An 18,658-nucleotide genomic window follows, 5' to 3' on the forward strand; every position below is an offset into this window, starting at 1 on the left:
GGGCTATATAAATACATTTTATTTGATTTGATTTGAAAATGTCCAAGAAGACACGTTTAATCACGTAATAACAATTACACATACAGAATTGATTTGATAAAATAAGTCTTCACATTTAATGATAGTAAAGACACAACAACAGATAGCATACATTTATGGAGAGAGCTTTTGGTGGATGCTTTTGGTGGATGCTGACACCTGTCAACGACCGGCCCGAGCTCCACAAGCCCAGGGCACTGTCCATGGCAGTGTGGTGCTGAAATCATATTGTGTGTCCCTGGAACATTCAATTAATTTACATTAACTTTTGTTGCACTTCTCAACATGTTAAATAAAACAATCTGATCTATTGATGGAGCTTTCAGATTTGAAAAGGAAAAGAGTCTATTAATAGGCGACATCTTGTACGTTTAAAACTAATCACTAAAGCCTACCATATCTATGCACAAAAGGAACATTTCGGATGGCAAATGAAAATGTCTATATTGGTTGTCACTAAACTATACACTTGAACTAACCCATTAGATTCAGAATATTGATTCCAGGAACTATGTGGTGTCTGATTACTGGAGTCGAGTCCCTGTGGGCATACATCATTTCAGAAATGGCCTCTGCAACCACATTATGGAAAAGTAGAAGGCCTTACAATGACTGTTTACTTTAATAATTTGCTACACACTCAGGCCAAGTGAGGAAGGACAGAGAGCTGAAGAGATGGCCAGGGAATTAAGATATCATTAAAAAAAATATATTATAATAATTGTATTACACAATTCAGGAAATACAGCACATTCATGGGCTGAATATTTATCACGATGCATTCTGTGGCCAACTGGCCATCTAAAATAGATAAATAGACCTTAGTAGACCTGCAGTGTTCTCCCACAATCCCTCTTGTGTGTAGTCTAAACTGTGCAATGTCATTTTGATAAACAACATTGACACACCCCGTCCCTCCTTTTTTCTCTGTCTCTCCCAACCCTCTCTCTGCATCTCATTGAGAGCCGACATTATCCACCCCTAACATCACACTACCGAGCACAGCTTCAACTCCTTCAGCGTTAAGGTAAGAGACATTACTTGTATTATCATTGATTAATAACATAAGTATCTCACATTGGCTAAACCATAATCTGTATGTTATTAGCTCGAGCACATTATTGATGTCTGCGTTGTATAAAGCAATTATTTAACTGAATTAACAATAATAAATTGTTTTATTTAAAACACATTTATGAAATGAACAATACATTTTGGCATTACGTTTTTTTCACCGATTACAGTTACTGTAGCTACGAACCTATGACTTTATACAAGGTTAGAGATGTAATCGAGACCGGGGACAGGCAGAGACTTGTCCATTTTAGGGATGGGGAGACTATTTTATCGGCTGGCTTTTCCCTACGACTGTAACATTTTACAATTTCTAAAGTTGTATACTGAGATCACAATAATAATAGATGGTGAACATATTTCTAAAATGACACATTTGCTCATGTCAACTCCAGTGATGCACGTACAAATGGGTGTAATCTTTTGATCTTCCATATGCTGCTTTGTTTTGTATTAATAGTATTTTTGCTTTAGAGAAGTTGAGAAGATCATGTACATCCTAGCCACAGCTGTCTGCCTGTTGGGTAAGATAACCTTTGGTGTTTTCATCATGAGAGCACAATGCTTTGTCACAAGAGATAATAGTTTACCCTTAATGTCACACTGGTGATATTGAGTCATCATGGATATGATCAATGTTAATATAGGTTATAGCTTTTCTGTGCAGTTCTGAGGAAGGTAATCTATGGAAAACAATAGTCCAATGAATATGTTGTTGACATACGATTGAGGGAGAGTTGGAGTGGGAAAGTAGAGTATCTGTATGCCGTCTCTGTGATTTAGGGTTTGCCTTATCCCAGAAGGTGACTGAGCTGATAAAATAGCCTAAAAGTCAAATGAACATATTGTTGATGATACATTTGATAGTTAAAAAACAAGAGTTAAATCTAGGCGCATTATTATGCACAGTGTTTCTCTCTATTTATTTGATACATTTGATAGAGTGTTGGAGTGGTGAAGCGTTTTTGTAACGTCCCTGTGTTGTAGGCTTTGCCTCGACCCAGACGGTGACTAAGCTGACCTCCTGCCTGACGAAGGAGAAAAACCTGAGGATGGACTGTAAATACGAGCTGACAGCTGCGACACCAGTTCCTACCTGCACTTACACCCAGGAGAACAGTGTGGTGGGCAGCACAGACCCTGCTAAGAGTCCGGACCCCACCTTCAAGAACCGTGGTGCTGTCGCCATCACGGAAGGCATCACCACCTGCCGTCTCACCCTCACTGGCTTTTCCGACGACAAGCCCAAAAATTTCACCTGCACCATCAAGCAGAAAGACACGGTGTCAAAAACGTCCACTGTGGAAAAGAGTAAGTCTTTTTTCAAACTTGTATTAGTTCCATTTCTGCATTCATGAGACTGTGCGTCTACATTGCTATTTGAGAGTAACTGTAAGTTCCGTTTCCAAGTTACCCTAATATGAAAACAGAACGGTTGATCTATGTCAATAGAATTCATGTTTGTGTGGTTATCATTTGCTTTTCAGTGAAAATGGTGAAGTGATGGGGAAGTAAAAAGTTCCTCATTGGGGCTTTTGATTTAATCGACCAAAGATTTGTGTGAGAAAGGACCCTGTCGAGTCCTTCGCTTCAACTTGTGTTTGCTTCTCTCTCTCTTAGAGCTACTCCTCCAGTGTTCAGCGTGGAGTGAGCATGGCAGCATGCTGATGTTGACTGTGACGTCCCTTGTTATGCTGCTGCAAGCCAAGTGGCTGTGAAGAACCATTATAAAACCATTATAGCTGCCGTTTCCTTTTCCAAAGCTGTTCAACATAATCATGAAAAATATAGCTTATCATTATCTCGTTAATGTAGCCTAGTTGCACTCACACAGAGTTGTGCCTTTTAAATCTATACTATTTAGAATGCTTAGAATATGGTTTTAGAATATGGTCTGCTAGTATAGATGCGGTAAAGAGGTCATTGGAACTCGACCCAAATAATGGAAATGCCATGGAAACGTGTGGGGGACATATGCCGTGCGGGAAAGATCCTGAATCTCCTCATTGCCCCTCCCCAGAGAAATGTATCTACGTTTAGGCATTTAGTTCATATGTGTATTTGACACTATGTTCATGGAAAAATCTGAGTGTAATGCTTGTATGGATGTCGACCCGAATACATGTTTATGTCATCGTCACCAATCAACTGTATTGCAGTTAAAAACAACCTTGACTACCACCACCGATTTCTGTATGCTAGCTATGCTACCAGCTTATACGAATGGGGGTTAGCATTTAGCAGCCACTTCTTCTAAACCTTCTAAATGTTATGCAGTGTTATTAACATCGTTAATTGTATTATCATCGATTAATAACATAATTACTTCGCATTGGCTAAACCATAATCTGTTTTGTTATAGGCTCGAGCACATTTTTCATTTGTGCATTGTGTCAAGCAATATTTAACTGAATTAACAATAATAAATAGTTTTATTTAAAACACATTTATGAAATGAACAATACAACTTGGCATGAAAGAAGAATGCCGAAACATTTTACGTTTTATTCCCCTATTACAGTTACTGTAGCTACAAACCTATGACTTTATGCAAGGTTGGAGATGTAATCGAGACCGGGGACAGGCAGAGACCTGTCCATTTTAGGGATGGGGAGAAGATATCATTGGCTGGCTTTTCCCCAGGAATGTAAAATTTCACAATTTATAAAGTTGCATACTTAGATCACAATAATAATAGTCTGTGAACATTTTTCTGAAATTGGCACGTTTGCTCATGTGAATGAATAAACAGATCTTGGAACATGCAGGTACCTGTTTTTTGTGTTTATCTGTCCTGACCCCAGACTTTGAGGTTTGTGCTACATTTTTAACTACGTTTGCTCACACAGACACACACAGATCTCGTTTGATCATAACTTGTCGACGTAGAGTAGTGAATAGTGGATTAACCTATTGTCTTAGGGGAATTTATGCATTTAGATGAAAATGTAACTAAACTGAACATATTTTGATCTTCCATATTCTGCTTTGTTTTGTATTTATAGTCTTTTTGCTTTAGAGAAGTTGAGAAGATCATGTACATCCTAGCCACAGCTGTCTGCCTTTTGGGTAAGATAACATTTGGCGTTTTTGTCATGAGAGCACAATGCTTTGTCACAAGAGATAATAGTTTACCCTTAATGTCACACTGGTGATATTGAGTCATCATGGATAAGATCAATGCTAATATAGTTTATAGCTTTTCCGTGCAGTTCTGAGGAAGGTAATCAATGGAAAACAATAGTCCAATGAATATGTTGTTAACATATGATTGAGGGAGAGTTGGAGTGGGAAAGTATGCCGTCTCTGTGATTTTGCATTCTAAATAGTATAGATTGCAGTTAAAAACGACGATTACCACCACCGATCTCTGTATGCTAGCTATGCTACCAGCTTATACGAACAGGAGTTAGCATTCAGCAGCCACTTCTTCTTAACCTTCTCAATGTTACGCAGTGAAAACAGCCAAATAAATAAAAATCAGACTTCAGTAACCCCATTGTGGGCCTGTTACAGTAACATCAATCATCACGGATTTGACGAATATCCGCTTTGTTAGATCAGATTTGTTGAATGTAGGCCAATCCGGCATCCTTCGTCTGTCTCCCACGGTCTGCATTCCATTGACCTCTTTACCGCATCGCTGGTCTGCAGATATAGGCTACACTCTTAGAAGAAAGGGTTCTTCTGCGGTCCCCATGAGAACCCAACAGAACTACTAGCATGACAGACTGAGCCTGGTCCCTTAACTCAGTTGTTCTCTCTATTTTTTGGTTACCCCCTATTACATGAATTTACCCTTGGGGATTAATAAAGTACTACTATATATTGCCTTCTGTTGATTTTACTATTAGACCTGTTATTTTTTACATTATTTTCATTGTTTAACAGTATGCTAAATTCAATGAACAGTAATCGAAAGCCACATTCACAATGCTTTTAATGTAGCGCAAATTTAAGTGAATAAAAAGTATATCTATTTTTTTACATACAACTTCAGCTAGTTTAGTCTAGTGACGAGACTGTTGCTGGTGTCTGATGTACATTTTATGGCCTGGACAAACTGTACCAAATACAGCTTTGAAGCTGTTAAACGAGGCTGTCTGGGCCATCTCAGTCACCCTGGCTGCTGCCTCATTTTCACACAGCTGATTGAAGTGCTGATCCTGCTGCTGACGCTGGGCCTCACAGTAGGTGGCAATAATGCACCATAACGTTGGATGCCAACCACTGAAAAACCCCACCGAATAATCATTTTAACATTTTTATTTGACCTTTATTTAACTAGGCAAGTCTGTTAAGAACACATAACTTTTTTTTAAATGACGGCCTAAGAAGAAGAAGACGCTGGGCCTCAAGTGTTTCCAGGTATGAGGCCTCGGTCACCCTCATGAAGTTCAGGTATTTGCTGGTTGTGCTCCAAGTGTGTTCTCTTCCGTGGGGAAATATACAGTACCAGTCAAAAGTTTAGACACACGTACTCATTCAAGGGTTTTTCTTTATTTTTTACTATTTTCTACATTGTAAAATAATAGTGAAGACATCAAAATTATGAAATAACACAGAATCATGTAGTAAGCAAAAAAGTGTTAAACAAATCAAAATATATTTTATATTTGAGATTCTTCAAAGTAGCCACCCTTGATGACAGCTTTGCACACTCTTGGCATTCTCTCAACCAGCAGATGAAATGAGATTTACAGTACAGGAAGTATAAGGTACAGACTCCATAGCAAACCTGAGGGCAGCCAGTGTGAGTGCAGTTTTGTTCGCCAACCATGGATTGTCTCAGCAAATGTATGAAATCTTATCCACCAAAGGCCAGTGTGGGACCAACCGAATACACCAATGATGCAAATAATACAAGTCTTGGCTCAGAATATGGTGAATTTAATCTGTAATCCAGTTTTATTTAAACACTCCTAGATTCATAATGTCTCCTTAAATAATGTTTAAGAACATAACCCTGCCATGACATGCCCAGCCCTGTTGAAGACCGATAAATTGTGTGATTTGGGCTAAACAAGTGAACAGAACTGTTCACCAACCGACAATGGACCCTTGTGGTGCTGAGGTCAGGGGTTGCAGGAGCTTTGATTGTGTCGATGGACCCTGGGTGTCGGGGTGCAGGGCTCTGAGGTTGTGGCTTCACCATGCGAGCATGTTGCAGCTTCTTCTGAGTCCGTAAATTCAGGAATGACCTCTGAAAGTATAACGTAAATCGGATACTCTGGCAAACGTCAAACATGTAGCTAAGTCTTCCATGTATGTTTGTATGACAAGTTACTTGTCATACGCGTCGCATCGCAGTCCAAACTCTCACACGCTACAGCTATAGTAGCTAGCTGCACTAAAGACATTGCTAGCCATCTAGAATTTGGATAAAAACAACGGATTACCGTGTTGAACATCGCTGCTTGCCGACATCATGGCTTCAAATATCGCTGTTGGTTGTGTGGAGTCCAGCATCCACGGAGTAGACATCACAGGTTTGCGTCGGTCAAAATGGAGTCAAAATGGAGACAAAATGGAAAAACAGAAAATGACTTGTTTTCTAATTTATACTATATAATTGTTCACTTTAGCACCGCCCTAAAAACCCGATTCAAATTCGACACAAACCTTCAAATAGGTATGTATTGACACATTATATAAACTCTTTATAGTGTTTTATTTACATTTTAGGTGACAAGTTGGACAGATCGAGTGAAACAAATACATTTTCCCACACATCTCTCCTTCTCACTACCACGCATTAGTTTCGCTTCCCCACCCGCCATTTTTAAAAAGACCCGACGGAGCTCATTGCCTTCTTGAATTATGCAGAAACGGGCAGCTTGGAGGTCATGCCATTAATTTTGTTGGAAAGGGGAGAAATTGTGCTTTACAATGGTATTGACATTACAGTTGATCTGGAAGTATTACGTTTTTGGGGCGCTAAAATAAGGTCAATTGTACGGACCAAGGCGATGTACAAAAGCGAGTGAGTTTACGTTAGATTTTTTGTCGGCTGATGGTGTTAATTGACTGAGAAATTCTTCTTCTTTGATGAGGTTTAACGGCGGTTGGCATCCAATAATTGTTGCATTACCGCCACATACTAGACTGGAGTATAACTCCCTTATACTTTGCTTGAATTTTTTTTTATATATAAACAAATACCATACCATCTAACACTACACCCAGAAAGAAAACGTATAATAACACCACCCTACTCCACTATTTATATCTATTTAGTCCTACCTCATGCCAACAACCTGAAAGGATGGGACACCACCACTCAACACACCCTGTAACTCTTCTGATGTCTCACACACCCAAATGCACACCACACACTCTGCAGCTGCCACCGCAACCTCAATTTTCTGCAACCTACGTTCCATCCCTGCAGTACAGTTGATAACCATTACTATAAATGCAAAAAATCCAATCTTACTGAAACATATATCACTTGTTGGCCTATCACTCTGTACTGGTAAAGATCTACTACTCACACCACTCCTCTCAGGATCCCTCCCCCTTGACCCATCTTCCTCTACTTTCTTCACTGCCTCAGCATATGACAACTTCTGCACTACACTAACCCTGGAAACCTCAACCTGCCTCTCTTGCACGGGACATTGATCCCCAGCCCCATGGACACCCCTACAATTAACACATACCACTACTTTCCCCAATGCTACACATTTCTTTGTCTCATGCCCTTTTGCACATTTCTCAAAACTAGGAACCTCCCTCCTACACACTGCTGCCACATGCCCATAAGCTGTAACAATGCAGGATAACTTATACTGTATCTCTGGTCACCCCCAAAACCAATTCTTCCTTTGGCCGCCTCTCATTCCAGTTCTCTGCTGCCAATGACTGGAACGAACGACAAAAATCTCTGAAATTGGAAACACTTATCGCCCTCACTAGCTTTAAGCACCAGCTGTCAGAGCAGCTCACAGATTACTGCACCTGTACATAGCCCATCTATAATTTAGCCCAAACAACTACCTCTCCCCCTACTATATTTATTTATTTTGCTCCTTTTCACCCCATTATTTCTATCTCTACTTTGCACATTCTTCCACTGCAAATCTACCATTCCAGTGTTTTACTTGCTATATTGTATTTACTTCGCCACCATGGCCTTTTTTTTGTTCTTTTTGTTTTGCCTTTACCTCCCTTATCTCACCTCATTTGCTCACATTGTATATAGACTTATTTTTCTACTGTATTATTGACTGTATGTTTGTTTTACTCCATGTGTAACTGTGTTGTATGTGTCGAACTGCTTTGCTTTATCTTGGCCAGGTCGCAATTGTAAATGAGAACTTGTTCTCAACTTGCCTACCTGGTTAAATAAAGGTGAAATTAAAAATTAAAACTATTATTGGCATTCACCATATTCACCAGGGCAGTCTCCTGCACAGCTGTGAGAAGTCTCCGCCTACCTCCAATAGATGGAGTTCTCTCAGTTCTGCAAAAATGAAATTAGACCATTACTGACCCATTACTGCGGTAAAAAGTACACTGAGAACAAAGTGGGGATTCAGTCTATATGCTCTACAACATTACATGCATCACAGTAACAAGGCAAATGACCTGTTTTCCATTCTGAAAGTACGGACAATGGATGCCACCGTGTAACGGCTTAGGTAGTGTTGCACCTGATGTCCAGCTTCTCTCATCGTCCTCCTATGTATGAGCACATGATGAACTAGGGTTCCACGGATTTCATCTGAGATTACTTGTCGTTGTCATGCTCTCTGTTGTCTTGCAACTTCGGCATTGTCAGGATCCATTGTTCCAAAGCACATGGACATGCCCCTAGGCCCTATTTATTGATCCTGCAATTCTGATTGGTGTGTTAACAATTTTGAGGCTTAGTGTTTGCACCTGGAGAAAGGTGTGCTCTTTGAGTTTAGGTTTTAATGACTTGAGTTAATTATATAACGAATATATAGTGCAATGAATGATTTATTTGGCCACTTTTGTGTAAGATTTTGCAGAAAGAGTTTTGACACGTGTGTAAACAGGTGAATAGTATTTACAGCTATGGGAAATGTGTGTGTGTTTTGGGGAATGACGTAAGGATATGGGTTTTTGTGCTACGGGAACCAGTTTTTGTGTTTAAACAACTGAGAAAAATTGTAGAAATCTATAGCACTTTGGATGAAGTGTCAAACATGTGGCTGTATTATTATGATTATTTATATATTGGTACTGTATGTACAGTAAGGTATCCAATATCCTTAAAACTGACATGGTTTGAAGTTACTATTATTAGTCCTGCGTCAAGTCTAAAATAAGGTTGAATTGTAGAGCATTTCCAGAATAACCTGTGTTGTATAATTTTTTTTATCCACTACATGGCAATAATGTCCTACCACCTTCAAAGAGGTCTAATGTGAGAATTTTTCTATTCACCCTGAGCAGGGGTGCCCAATGTCAGAATAGTAGTAGAGAGAATTATTTATTTCAGCTTTTATTTATTTCATCACATTCCCAGTGGGTAAGACGTTTACATACATAGTATTTGGTAGCATTGCCTTTAAATTGTTTAACTTGGGTCAAACATTTCGGGTAGCCTTTCACAATAAGTTTGGGGAATTTTGGCCCATTCCTCCTGACAGAGCTGGTGTAACTGAATCAGGTTTGTAGACCTCCTTGCTCGCACACGCTTTTTCAGTTCTGCCCACAAATTTTCTATGGGATTGAGGTCAGGGCTTTGTGATGTCCACTCCAATACCTTGACTTTGTTGTCCTTAAGACATTTTGCCACAACTTTGGAAGTATGCTTAGGTACACCTCCAATTGACTCAAATTATGTCAATTAGCTTCTAAAGCCATGACATAATTTTCTGGAATTTTCCAAGCTGTTTAAAGGCACAGTCAACTTAGTGTATGTAAACTTCTGAACCACTGGAATTGTGATACAGTGAATTATAAGTTAAATAATCTGTCTGTAAACAAATTGTTGGAAAAATGACTTGTGTCATGCACAAAGTAGATGTCCTAACCGACTTGCCAAAACTATAGTTTATTAACAAGAAATTTGTGGAATGGATGAAAAATGAGTTTTAATGACTCCAACCTAAGTGTATGTAAACTTCCGACTTCAACTGTATAGTATATGACACGTTGTGATCCACTCACATGTGACACGTGACATGCAAAGTTTAAGCGTCAAGTGGGTTTAAGTTGGTCATGTTAAGCCCTGGTCTGTACCTTGTGAATATTCCCTTTTACTGCACAAATACTCCCATTTGTTGTCTCTGCTATAAAATAAAGAGGAGGAGGCAAAGGCCTGAGGCTACAGCCCACTAACAAATGACCAGCCAGGCCACCACACACACTTGCAATGCACTCCTCTCCCAGCCCCCACCTACTTACACACATACAATTCAAGGAAGATCTAAGTCTGTGTTCACAAAGTGTCTCAGGGTAGCATTGCTGATCTAGAGTCACTGACCAGGTCCCTCTATGTATGTAGCAGATAAAGCTGCTGTTTTAGCACTGAGGAGTGGACCCCTGATCCACTTACCATTGTAGAAAAAGTCACACGTAATAAGTCATTGTGGAGATGAGACAATTGAGTAAATATTGAATTGTGTGAAAACTAAATATTGATTTGTGCCCCGTGTGGCTCAGTTGGTAGAGCATGGCGCTTGCAACGCCAGGGTTGTGGGTTCGATTCCCACGGGGGGCTAGTACAAAAAAAGTATGAATGTATGTACTTGTAAGTCGCTCTGGATAAGAGAGCGTCTGCTAAATGACGTAAATGTGTCTATTGATGACATTTTATTATAGGGAATATCATTCTAATTCAGACTCTTCGCACCTGTTTATTGGGCCACAGTGCATAAAATTATTCTAAAAATGTATATTTCATGCCCTTGCCTATGTAGACCTAAAGCTCATCAGTATTGAAAACCAAAGAAATGTGTGCTTTCATGGATATAAACAAAGATTTTTGGCATTCTTATCAACATTTCAGAAAAGGCCTATTGAATTTGAAATGTGATTGTTTCCTTTAAGTTCAGTTGTGTGGTAGCTTTTCATCCTTTCCAGCCCTTTTAAAAACCTGGAACATGTTTCTGATGGTTGTCATGTCAATATCTCTGTTCTACAACCACCATCACTTTCATAAAACCCCTATTTTGATAGGTTAGAATGTCTGCATTAATGGCATATGATTGGTTAAGGGGTTAAAGGGTGGGAATTGGAATTTTTTTCAAAGGGAAAAACTCAACACGAAAATGGCTAGTTTGATGCTGCTGCCACAGGGAGGCACCTCTCCCCTACTCCATCTGACAGGTTATGTCCAACTTTGGCAGTGCCATCATTCAGATTTGGACAACAATATCAAGGTAAAAAAAAAACAGTATATCATTAGTTTTTATGTTGGTAATGATAATGTTAAAAAAAAAAGATATATTTTATTTTTTATTGATACGACGAGTCTGTATAACTAACTTTTTACACCTGGTGAGCTAACTAGCTACCAAACGAAGTAGACTTGAATAATAGAATTAGCTTGAAAGTGAGTTGACAATTTCTATCTGAGGAAAAAGTTTATATTATCTGATCAATGACATCCATATTTTTTAAGTATTGTATATGAAAAGCTTTATGAAGTGAATCAAAGATTTTTTTTAAAAACTCCTCAGATAACTATGATGGCTTGTGTTGGTCCAGTAAGTCACCCAAGATGGAGCACGGTAGCCTACTTGATTTAGCTCTTGTCTTTTTGATGTTAATGTTTTCTTTGATAACAGTACAAAATAAAAAGCCTTTGTCATTCGGTATTAGAGCTAAAACAAAAACTGCCTAGTGATTATATTTTGTCCCTACCTAGCCAGCCAAAAGACAGAGGGTGTCATGCCCTGATCTGTTTCACCTGTCCTTGTACTTCTCTTCACCCCCTTCAGGTGCCTCCCATCTTCCCCGCTTATCCCCTGGGTATTTATACCTATGTTTTCTGTCTGTCTGTGCCAGTTCGTCTTGTTTGTTCAAGCCAACCAGCATTTTGTCTCAGCTCCTGTTTATTCCCAGTCTCTCTTTTTCTCGTCCTTTTGGTTTTCGACATTTACCTGTCCTGACCCTGTACCCGCCCGCCTGACCACTGCCTGTCTCTGACCCTGAGCCTGCCTACCGTTCTGTTCCTTTGCTCCACCTCTGGATTACCGACCTCTGCCTGACCTGGGCCTGCCTGCCGTCCTATACCTTGGCCTCTACTCTGGATTATCGACCCCTGCCTGCCTTGACCTGTCGCTTGCCTGCCCCTGTTGTTACAATAAACATTGTTACTTCACACAGTCTGCACTTGGGTCTTACCTTGATTCCTGATAGAGGGGAGCTGTGAAGGATAATTGGATGGCTATATTTTACTAGCTAGTCATATTCCCACCTGGCTATATATTTATTTAGGTGTTTGTTTATCTGTGATGTGATTCCTATAAAATAGTAAGCCTTTTGGCTGTTGATTATCACCTGAACAGTATGATAATAGCGTATAAATAATGACTTTGGTGTTCAGTTTGGTAACTAAAAGTTCCTGGTCTAGCTGGTTTGTGACTTTGCTACTTACAGGCATACATGGCCATATTATTTCAGTTATGGACTATCAGACATGCAATTATCAGACATGATTTTTCAAATGTTATAATGAAAACCTTTGGATTTGTAAAATGTAATTTTGCCACCTTGATAACTTGTGTATTCAATATTCACTTTCATTGATTCTCTTAACTTTTTGTCAATCTTAGGTTATTCTTTAGAGGGGTTGTTACGGATTAATTTTCATTGTTTGTCTTTATATTTTATGTATTTATAGTTTATAGTTTATAGTTTTAGAAATGGACCTAGGAGACCAGTACCAGCGGATAATACAGTCCCTATCCATGAGGAGGACACTAATGGCAGATGAGCTGCCGGTTATTGCTGTGGAAGGCCTGCAGGACGAGGAGGACCATGAAGGTATGGCCTTAGAGGAAGATGCCCTTGATGCTGAGCTACTCGAAGAAGACGAGGATAAAAATAATGAGATCAAGTAGCCGGAGGAAGTTGACGAGCCACCACCTGAGACCTCTCACCCAAGCTCTTCAACTGGAATATACGTATATACAGTATATATTCAGTACCAGTAAAAAGTTTGGACACAGCTACTCATTCAAGGGTTTTACTTTATTTTATTAATTGTAGAATAATAGTGAAGACATTAAAACTATGAAATAACACATATGGAATCATGTAGTAACCGAAAATGTGTTAAACAATTCAAAATATATTTTATATTTGAGATTCTTGAAATAGCCACCCTTTACCTTGATGACAACTTTGGACACTCTTGGCATTCTCTCAACCAGCTTCACCTGGAATGCTTTTCTAACAGCCTTGAAGGAGTTCCCACATATGCTGAGCACTTGATGGCTGCTTTTCCTTCACTCTGTGGTCTAACTCATCCCAAACCACCTCAATTGGGTTGAGGTCAGGTGATTGTGGAGGCCAGGTTATCTGATGTAGCACTCCATCACTATCCTTCTTGGTCAAATAGCCCTTACACAGCCTGGAGGTGTGTTTTGGGTCATTGTCCTGTTGAAAAACAAATGATAGTCGCACTAAGCGCAAACCAGATGGGATTGCGTATCACTGCAGAATGCTGTGGTAGCCATGCTGGTTAAGTGTGCCTTGAATTCTAAATAAATCACTGACAGTGTCACCAGCAAAGCACCCACATACCATCACACCATCTCCTCCATGCTTCACGGTGGGAACCACACATGCAGAGCTCATCCATTCACCTACTCTGGATCTCACAAAGACACGGCAATTGGAACCAAAAATCTCAAATTTGGACTCATCTGACCAAAGGACAGATTTCCAATGGTCTAATGTCCATTGCTTGTGTTTCTTGGCCCAAGCAAGTTTCTTCTTATTATTGGTGTCCTTTAATAGTGATTTCTTTGCCGCAATTCAACCATGAAGGCCTGCAGTCTCCTCTGAACAGTTGATGTTGAGATGTGTCTGTTACTTTATTTGGGCTGCAATCTGAGATGCAGTTAACTCTACTGAGTTTATCTTCCGCAGCAGAGGTAACTCTGGGTCGTCCTTTCCTGTGGCGGTCCTCATGAGAGCCAGTTTCATCAGAGTGCCTGATGGTTCTTGCGACTGCACTTGAAGAAACTTTAAAAGTTCTTGAAATGTTCCGTATTGACTGACCTTCATGTCTTAAAGTAATGATGGACTGTCGTTTCTCTTTTCTTATTTGAGCTGTTCTTGCCATAATATGGACTTGGTCTTTTACCAAATAGGGCTATCTTCTGTATACCACCCCTACCTTGTCACAACACAACTGACTGGCTCAAACGCATTAAGAAGGAAAGAAATTCCACAAATTAACTTTTAACAAGGCACACCTGTTAAAGGCTAAGCTCTCGGCAACACACACTTCGGAGTGTGTGTCGAACAGCTTCATTATTGCAATAATGAATCAATTTTAAATGAAGATGATTGTTTGAAGAAATGACAAAGTCTCTCTCAGTACTATGAATTTCTATGACACCTTACGGACAGAGAGCTTGATTGGGTAGTGAATAAGGTGTTTTATATGAAGAAGTGTATTGCTGTTGTTGTTTTTGTTTGTGTTGTTTTTGTCTTGCTTCAATACAAATCACACCAGATTGTGTCTGCTGGATGGTTGGGATTTCTCCCTACGGATTAGCCCTCTGACTCCCTGACCCTGTAACTCTGCGGTGAGGTCGCCGATATGTTACTTTCAAATTTAACGATACAGCAGCGAATGTGAGGGAAAATGTTGTTGTCTCTAGAGATAGCATTGAATTGGTTTGTGCAGGTGACTGTGACCTCCTCCTCAGACCAATTGGCAGTACTTCCAGAACATTGTTCTGGGAACCAAAGGGGATATCTCAGTTTCAAGGTCTCAGCTTGGAGAGAAGAAGCCTCGTGAGGTATTGGTCGGTCACATGCAGGTGTAACCGATGTGAAATGGCTAGCTAGGTAGCGGTGGTACGCGCTAGCAGCCTTTCAATCGGTGACGTCACTTGCTCTGAGACTTGAAGTAGTGGTTCCCCTTGCTCTGCAAGGGCCGCGGCTTTTGTGGAGCGATGGGTAACGATGCTTCGTGGGTGACTGTTGTTGATGTGTGCAGAGAGTCCCTGGTTCGCGCCCGGGTATGGGCGAGGGGACGGACGTAAAGTTAAAACTGTTACACAGGAACCAAACGTTAATGATGAATTAATGATTAATAATGAATAATGTAAATCGTGCAATTATAACTTGTCTGTGAAAGCAGTATATAAGAGCTCCCGACCAACGTGTGCTATGGTGCATTAAGTTTGTTGGAACCTCTCCAGCTTGCTGATAATAAAGGATGATTCATTTAAGTTTGACTGAGTCCCTAGTGGCAATTTCCATGACACCATACTGTGTCCTTCTCCTGTGGGCACATTCTGAACCCCCTCACCCACAATATCAGCATTGACTGTAGCTTAACTGGATATTGTTGTATTGAATGTAAAAAAAATTGCTACGCAAAGGGCCAGATAGGTAACCATTTACAATAAACACTGTTAATTATTACCCTACTCAGTAAATAAGCACCAACCAGACAGAAGATCCAGCTAAGTTAGCTACAGAAATTAATGTAGAAATCTCCCCTTTCTACAGCAGGTTCCTCTGGCCGGGCTGCTTTATCTTGCAGCAGGTTGAGAGACTAACGTTAACTTACTTCCACTAGCTAGCTACTACTAGCTAGCATGAGGGACAAACTAATTTCCACTAGCTAGCATGACTATAGCCAGTAGCCAGGTAGGGTTTGCACCACTAATTGGTTTGCCCCACCTGCTAGCTAGTCAGTTAGCCAGCTTGTTAGCTAGTCAGCATTAATGTTAGCTGGCTAATGCTAGCTAGCCAGGTAGTGCAAGCCAACTTTGTTCAGTTGTTACTGAGTTCGTTCTATTGGCATGCTAACTTCATGATTATTTAAACATCTTAGCTAACGTTAATATTTTTATCTTCCTGTCACACAAATGTCTAATCCTTTCTTGTGTGCTGCCGACACTGCAGCTCAACCCAGACCCGCTATGCACCGTGAATATTATATTATGGCAACATAGAGCGTCTACTTCCAGGTATGAATAAAAAGAAAAAATAAGAAATGTGATACATTTTGTCTTTATTTGTTTTCTGTTACTCAATGCCTCATTTGGAAACCATAAAAGAGAAAACAAGTTGATATCCAATTTTTTTTCAACTACAAAAATTATAAAATGATTAATTTCCTTTTGTTAGGCCTTGCCGAGATTACACAAATAGGAATTATCCATAAGCACATGGCCCATGACTCTATACTCAATTTTTATCTTGTCCTCTAAAAGGAAATATTAATTGGCCAAAAAAGTACATGGACCATGCTGGATTTTGCCCAGATGCTCAAAAGCCTTGAACATCTCCAACTGACCAATTTGCTGCCTCCATTATTCATTTTTAGCTTCAGAGTTATTGCTTAGTGTAGCTGCACTGTTTGATGTACCTTATGTTTTGAAAATGGAGCCCCGACTCAATTTGTATTTGTATTCATTATGGATCCCCATTAGCTGCTGCCAATGAAGCAGCTACGCTTCCTGGGGTCCAGCAAAATTAAAGCAGATAAAAAATGTTTGACATGACAATACATTCACAACATATTAAGTGTGTGCCCAAAGTCCCATACTGTACTACCACATATATACAACACAAAATCTATGTTTACATGTGTATATGTGCGTTTATTATCGTGTGTTTGTACGCATGTGTTTGTGCCTATGTTTGTGTTGCTTCAGAGTATTAACAACATACGCAACACTGTGACATCATTGCGTGAGACCAATCATTGAGTACGGCCATTTGTAACCCCACCCACCAGCCTACTTGGTTTGAGGTTAGTACCAGATATCAAACGAACGGTAGGAGTGAAAACTTCGGAAAAACTGGACCCTTGCCTTTTGGTTTATCCATTTGTGGTTTCAGGGTGGGTGAAAACGGAGTTGGGTGCTGTGGAATCGGTGAAAGTAACCCGAAGTGGACTTGTGATAATTGTTTGTGTTTCTGCAGGTCAGAGGGAGCAGGCGCTCCGAGCCAAATGACTGGGGACAAGATATGTGAATCATTTTGCGCTCAAGAAAAGGGTGCCATTGAAAGGAGTGATTACTGGGGTAGCGGTAAATGTGAAAGTAGACCAACTGAAGGGGAAGATTCACTGGCTGCAGTCCAAACACGTTATTTTTACCCCCTCAGCCCTTGCGCTATCCACACATCTGTCACGCTGATCCTCAAAACGGGGGCCCCTCAGGGAAGTGTGTTTAGTCCCCTCCTGTACTCCCTGTTCACCCACAGCTGTGTGGCCAAGCAAGACACCATCGTTAAGTTTGCTAGCTTCATACTTTTTTTCTGACATGCCGAAAATGCAGCCTTGTTGATTACATTTGACACTTCACGGCCACCAGTGTTTGACATGTGACTACAGTTTGCATTGAATTGTGGGTCATATCAACCTTGCAAGTGACCAAAGATGCTCACTCGCTCCCTTTACCTAAATTGAGGGCCGAGGGGGCAACGTTAGTGAATTGGACCTCCACTTTAGATGGCAATCAAACGGCATCCGGTTTCGACCGGGATTCCCCCGAGGGGCCCCCGTTTTGAGGAACAGCGTGACAGATGTGTTGTTGCCTACTCTTACCACCTGGGGGTTGCCTGTCAGGAAGTCCAGGACCCAGTTGCAGAGTGAGGTGTTTAGTCCCAGAGTCCTTAGCTTAGTGATGATCTTTGGGCACTATAGTGTTGAACGCTGAGCTGTAGTCAATGAACAGCATTCTCACATAGGTGTTTCTTTTGTCCAGGTGGGAAAGGGCAATGTGGAGTGCGATTGAGATTGTGTCATCTGTGGATCTGTTAGGGCAGTATGTGAATTGGAGTGGGTCTAGGGTTTCTGGGATGATGGTGTTGTTGTGAGCCATTACCAGCCTTTCAAAGCACTTCATTGCTACCAACGTGAGTGCTGCAGGGTGGTAGTCATTTAGGCAGGTTACCTTCACTTTCTTGGGCACAGGGACTATGGTGATCTGCTTGAAACCTGTAGGTATTACAGACTCAGTTAGGGTGCGGTGTCAAGCTTATGGGCATGTGGCAGCAGTGTGTGCGAGGGAGGTTCCGAGGTGTGAGAAGTGTGCAGAAGGGCATGAGACAAAGGTATGTGTAGCATTGGGTAAAGAAGCAGCATGTGTTAATTGTAGGGGTGCCCATGGGGCTGGGGATCAGAAATGTCCGGTGAGAGAGAGGCAGGTTGAGGTTTCCAGGGTTAGAGTAGTGCAGAAGTTGTCATATGCTGAGGCAGTGAAGAAAGTAGAGGAAGATAGGTCAATGGTGGAGGGATCTTGAGAGGAATGGTGTGAGTAGTAGATCTGGACCAGTACAGAGGGATAGGCCAACAAGTTATACACTATATGCTTCACTTATATTGGATTTTTTGTGTTTATAGCAATGGTTATCAACTGTACTG

The 18,658-nt window shown here is 40.6% G+C and overlaps 1 protein-coding gene, 1 long non-coding RNA gene and 1 other non-coding gene across 5 annotated transcripts; 2 read left to right on the forward strand and 1 right to left on the reverse strand.

The window, feature by feature from the left end:
* Positions 1-876: 876 nt before the first annotated feature.
* thy1 (Thy-1 cell surface antigen) lies at positions 877-3,878 on the forward strand. Of its 3 annotated transcripts, none has more exons than XM_055942910.1 (4): positions 877-1,066; positions 1,574-1,637; positions 2,101-2,424; positions 2,734-3,878. In XM_055942910.1, exons 2-4 carry the CDS (start codon positions 1,604-1,606, stop codon positions 2,829-2,831), a joined length of 456 nt encoding a protein of 151 aa, XP_055798885.1. In that variant the 5' UTR covers positions 877-1,066; positions 1,574-1,603; the 3' UTR covers positions 2,832-3,878. The 3 variants fall into 3 exon arrangements, with proteins under 3 accessions (XP_055798885.1, XP_055798887.1, XP_055798884.1); XM_055942912.1 differs by having other exon boundaries at positions 1,593-1,637; XM_055942909.1 differs by having other exon boundaries at positions 886-1,066; positions 1,588-1,637.
* Positions 3,879-5,536: 1,658 nt separating this feature from the next.
* LOC129867799 (uncharacterized) lies at positions 5,537-8,898 on the reverse strand. Its single transcript, XR_008761685.1, has 4 exons — positions 8,704-8,898; positions 8,503-8,578; positions 6,513-6,557; positions 5,537-6,316 (listed from the first exon to the last, which is right to left on the reverse strand). It is a non-coding gene; the product is annotated as an uncharacterized LOC129867799 (long non-coding RNA).
* A 1,838-nt stretch (positions 8,899-10,736) lies between these two features.
* Positions 10,737-10,810, forward strand: trnaa-ugc (transfer RNA alanine (anticodon UGC)). Its single transcript has one exon. It is a non-coding gene; the product is annotated as a tRNA-Ala (tRNA).
* The last annotated feature ends 7,848 nt before the right edge of the window (positions 10,811-18,658 follow it).

Source organism: Salvelinus fontinalis, chromosome 13 (genome assembly GCF_029448725.1).
Source record: "Salvelinus fontinalis isolate EN_2023a chromosome 13, ASM2944872v1, whole genome shotgun sequence".
Lineage (NCBI taxonomy): Eukaryota > Metazoa > Chordata > Actinopteri > Salmoniformes > Salmonidae > Salvelinus > Salvelinus fontinalis.